The sequence below is a fragment of the Sinocyclocheilus anshuiensis genome, unplaced genomic scaffold (genome assembly GCF_001515605.1).
Source record: "Sinocyclocheilus anshuiensis isolate Anshui unplaced genomic scaffold, SAMN03320099.WGS_v1.1 scaffold1429, whole genome shotgun sequence".
NCBI lineage: Eukaryota > Metazoa > Chordata > Actinopteri > Cypriniformes > Cyprinidae > Sinocyclocheilus > Sinocyclocheilus anshuiensis.
In genome coordinates this window covers 945-6,122 of record NW_015548305.1, presented here as the reverse complement: position 1 = coordinate 6,122, position 5,178 = coordinate 945, and the positions used below count along the sequence as shown (strand labels likewise).

Here is a 5,178-nt window from a genome sequence, read left to right as displayed (position 1 = left end):
CACACACACACACACACACACACACACACACACACACACACACGCGCGTCATTGTTCAGCGTGGTCTCTCTTCTTATTACTCACATTCATAACCGGGGCTCGACTGCGAGACTCATTAAACGACCAGCTGATTTATCGCCTTTGACAGTCGAGCCTCCGGATCAGCAGAGACCACTAGCTCTTTCCGCCAACAAAACCATTAATAAACCCGGGCTAAAATTAAAGCTTTATATTTTTGCCCTGTTATATCTTTTACTCAGATTACAGAGCACCAGTAGAGACCTGTGAGAAAGAAACTAATAGCAGGTAAGCATTACTGATGATCAGTGTTGTGCAAGTTACTTCCAAACTGTAATACATTATAGATTACTTGTTATTGTTATTTAAAAGTAATTCCTTACCTTACAATATTATTGTCCCAGAATTACATGACTCCTGTATTACTTTTGAGTTACTTTCACCAAAATAACTACAGAAGTAGAACTTGACATTCTAAAATGACAAAATGTACTGCATAGCATTTTATATCCAGTAGAGGGCGATATGGTGTAGCATAATGACTGTGGGCTATCCAGGCTACTAACAATATAGCTATAATTGGCAAAGTGAGGGCTCAAGACAATGCAAGAAAGGATGCCAGCCAGAATCACAAACGATCCAAGTCTGTTAAAAGTATGGTAGAGGTAAAGTGATTATCTGGCAATATCTGTGAATAGCTTGGGTCTATTCATATTTGACACAACAGGACTATATGTAAACTCTAATGCCATGGCAAGATGCGCATACGTCCATCTGGCGCATGTACAGTCTTCTGCCATCACCCATTAGCCGCTTTTCCACTGGCCAGTGAGAGCCGGGGCTTACAGCGAGCCGGGCGGGGCTAATAGCCTCGGACCTCGAGCACAGACAGAGGCCGAAATCATGCCGCGTTTCCACTGTCGGGCCAGTAGCCTCGCGGCACTCCTGTAAAACCCGCCCTAAACACGCCTTCACTGGACTACGTCACACAATACAAAGTTCCTCCAGCGAGAGGGAGATGAATGAAATAAATCGCTAAGCAAATATATCAGAAGCTGTCGTTTAGTCTTTATTTACAAACTTAGACACCACCGCGCGGCTATTGACTGACCACGAACAGGAAATAGAGCTTGCGGCATTTTTGATTCGTTAATATCTCGCGGTCTTGCTGGGGGTTTTTTTCTTTGAACAATTACATTTTAGGCTAAACATGTGTTGTAACGCATACGTTACTGAACATGTACCGAGTAAAATATTACTGAAAATTTATTAGTAATGCCTTACACTACTGCGTTACAGCAAAAAGTAATCAGTTACTGTAATGCATTACTTTTGTAATGCGTTACTCCCAACACTGCTGATGAACTCAACAAAATTAACAAATGTGAAAGAAGTTCATAAATAACAAGAGGTTTGGCTTGTTTGGAAAGTCAGTTGTTCCTGTCGAATTCAAGTTTTGAAACAAATAATGCACTTTGCAGAGATATAAACACACACATCTACTGTTGAGGTGTAATTTATTGTTTAAATAATTGTACAGGTCTATCCGTTTTCAGTAAAATACTGCATAAAAAAAAACAACTAAATTAAAATTACAGTAACTTGTAATAAAAGACCCTGTCCATTTTCATATCTCATTCCTAAAGTATTTGTAAACACTAATTAAAAAAATTAGTTTTTGTTTTCACAGGACCAATAAAAAGTGACAAACATCACATTCATAAAGGGATAATTCACCCATCATCATTCACTTAGTCATTCTAAAACGTTTTCTTTTTTCTGTGGAACATTAAGAAGATATTTTGAGAAAAATCTCATAGTTTTTATTTATTCATTTATTTATTTACTTACTTGCTTTACGATGAAATTGCTGGTGACCAAAATATTCTTCATAATATGATTTTATTTTCCACATAAGAAATATAGTCTTGTGAGTTTGGAACAACCTGAGCTTGAGTAGGCTAAATTATTAAATTATGATTAAGTGACAGAATTGTTTTTTTTTTATATTCCTTAACAAAATGTTAGCATACAGGAAGACAATAGCATGTGTATCTTTAAAAAAAAATTAAATGTTGAATTCCGTATTCCATCTTAGCTGAAACGATTTTGGATGAGTTCCTGTCGAACTCTGAGAGCCTCTGGGTCGACAGTGTCAGTGGGATCAATATCCTCCCCTGATTGGTCTGTGGCCTCAGTCCTCTCAAAAGTCCAGGCATCAAGGCCAGACTGGAGAGAAATGTTATGTAGCACACAGCAGGCCTGGATGATATGTGAGCATTTCTCTGGGGAATACTGCAGGTAACCTTTTGCCCCATCCAGGCAATGCATTACTTTTGTAACGCGTTACTCCCAACACTGCTGATGAACTCAACAAAATTAACAAATGTGAAAGAAGTTCATAAATAACAAGAGGTTTGGCTTGTTTGGAAAGTCAGTTGTTCCTGTCGAATTCAAGTTTTGAAACAAATAATGCACTTTGCAGAGATATAAACACACACATCTACTGTTGAGGTGTAATTTATTGTTTAAATAATTGTACAGGTCTATCCGTTTTCAGTAAAATACTGCATAAAAAAAAACAACTAAATTAAAATTACAGTAACTTGTAATAAAAGACCCTGTCCATTTTCATATCTCATTCCTAAAGTATTTGTAAACACTAATTAAAAAAATTAGTTTTTGTTTTCACAGGACCAATAAAAAGTGACAAACATCACATTCATAAAGGGATAATTCACCCATCATCATTCACTTAGTCATTCTAAAACGTTTTCTTTTTTCTGTGGAACATTAAGAAGATATTTTGAGAAAAATCTCATAGTTTTTATTTATTCATTTATTTATTTACTTACTTGCTTTACGATGAAATTGCTGGTGACCAAAATATTCTTCATAATATGATTTTATTTTCCACATAAGAAATATAGTCTTGTGAGTTTGGAACAACCTGAGCTTGAGTAGGCTAAATTATTAAATTATGATTAAGTGACAGAATTGTTTTTTTTTTATATTCCTTAACAAAATGTTAGCATACAGGAAGACAATAGCATGTGTATCTTTAAAAAAAAATTAAATGTTGAATTCCGTATTCCATCTTAGCTGAAACGATTTTGGATGAGTTCCTGTCGAACTCTGAGAGCCTCTGGGTCGACAGTGTCAGTGGGATCAATATCCTCCCCTGATTGGTCTGTGGCCTCAGTCCTCTCAAAAGTCCAGGCGTCAAGGCCAGACTGCAGGGAAATGTTATGTAGTACACAGCAGGCCTGGATGATATGGGAGCATTTCTCTGGAGAATACTGCAGGTAACCTTTTGCCCCATCCAGGCACCGGAAACGTGTCTGAATGGCTCTGAATGTGCGGTCCACAATCTCGTGTGTCGTTGTGTGAGCCAGGTTATAGCGGTAGTCAGCAGGGGACTCCGGATTCTGCACTGGAGTCATCAGCCACTTTTTTAGAGGGTAACGATTGTCACCTGGAGGCGAAAGACAGAAAACATATTGAAATTTTCACAGGATTCTTTGGCAATGTTAAGAAAAGTCACTACGGCAACCAAACTGTGTGTCTCACCTAAAAGCCAACCTTCGTCATTGTCTTGCTCTTCAAACAGCTGTGCCACACTGGATTGCTTAAAGACAGTTCTATCTGTCAGACTACCTGGCCAATGTGTCTCAGCACTCAGCAGCAGTCCTCTGGCATCACATACTAATTGGCAATTGATTGAGTGAAATCCTTTTTTATTTACATAGGAAGAGTCGTCTGCATTGGGAGCTTTAATGGCTATATGCGCACAGTCCACTACTCCCAAGTGGTCCTGACAGAAATATGCTTTGTATATTTTATGTTCTACAGGAATTAATTGGAGTTCAGACTCATGTGCACTATATTTCATGAACATTACTTGTTTAGTGTTCAGAGTTTAAGGGTGTAACGGTACGTGTATCGTGTACCAAACGGTTCACAGGCAAATTCCAAATGGAAGTGATCATCCCTATCCCCTTGGAGAGGGGGACTTTGGAGTGAGCAGGGCACGTGCGTGCCATTATGTAGTCGTTTGGAATGCACTTGGCAAAGGGAGCGATGTAATTTCCTCATTATCTTCAGCTGGCATGTTCCCATGACAATGCAGCATGGTGTCCATCAGCGAATTTTACACCGGCATAAAAAAATATATACATTTTACATTTTAAAAAGTTTTATATATATTAGTTTTTATCTATTATATAGCATATTTTAAACACTTTTTAAAATATAAAATGTATGTTTATTTGCTACAGTTATGATAACAACAATAAAAAGACATTTATGACAGTAAAAGAGCGACATCTGCTGACCGACACCGTGCTGCGTTGTCACGGGAACATGCCAGCTGAAGATAATGAGGAAATTACTTCGCTCCCTTTGCCAAGTGCATTCCAAACGACTATAATGGCATGCACGTGCCCTGCTCACTTTAAAGTCCCCACTCCAAGGTAGGGCTTGGCGGTATATCGAGTCTGTACGATATATCGATATTTTCTTTATAAGCGATTCGATATGAGGCAATACCGTTTATATGGTTTACAGCAGTTTGATACAAGATACATCTGAAAATATAGTGGAGGACACAGACTGAGCTGCTGCGGAGAAAGTGCATAATCCAGTTTGTTCTAAACATGTCACAAGCTTCATATCAAGGCCTTTAAAAACTGGTAAGACTTAGTTTTTAGTTTGGTTTGGTATATTAGTTTAAGCGGCTCTGACTGGGGATTCTCCGGGATTCTCCGCTAAACTCCACAGACTTCAGTGAACGAGCGCCAAACAGACGGATCTCAATAAAATAGGAGCGCAGCAATTCTGACTAAAATATACATTTCGCTGAAATATTTGTAGTTGGACAATAAATGTGACATGTAGTGTTTTAAACCTACAAGTAAGTGTATTTTTATGATAGCACTGACTGTAAAGTGACTGTAATGAAGTAATCAAAATAGCCTAACACAGTGGTTCTCAAACTGGGGCACGCAAACAAAAAACAACAAAAGTTTTGGCATTCATTTAATTCTACCCCAACTTAAAGTGACATTAAAACCGAACACGTATTTCTGACAAGCAAAATGCCGCTTCTAATGTAAAAACAGGAAAATGGGAGTGCCGTAAACGGTCAAATACATGATATCC

The 5,178-nt window shown here is 38.1% G+C and overlaps 2 protein-coding genes across 3 annotated transcripts in view; both read right to left on the bottom strand.

Moving 5' to 3' along the window:
* Nucleotides 1–161, bottom strand: part of LOC107656171 (ras-related and estrogen-regulated growth inhibitor-like) — a 4,530-nt gene extending 4,369 nt beyond the window's left edge. For both annotated transcript variants that reach the window (XM_016443905.1, XM_016443903.1), the window contains exon 1: nucleotides 85–161. The gene's annotated coding sequence lies outside the window, so the exon portion shown is untranslated. The remainder of the gene's footprint in view (nucleotides 1–84) is intronic.
* A 2,955-nt stretch (nucleotides 162–3,116) lies between these two features.
* On the bottom strand, nucleotides 3,117–4,007 carry LOC107656167 (putative nuclease HARBI1). Its single transcript, XM_016443899.1, has 3 exons — nucleotides 3,969–4,007; nucleotides 3,589–3,832; nucleotides 3,117–3,493 (listed from the first exon to the last, which is right to left on the bottom strand). The coding sequence occupies exons 1-3, from the start codon at nucleotides 4,005–4,007 to the stop codon at nucleotides 3,117–3,119; spliced, it is 660 nt and encodes a 219-aa protein (XP_016299385.1).
* Between the last annotated feature and the right edge of the window lie 1,171 nt (nucleotides 4,008–5,178).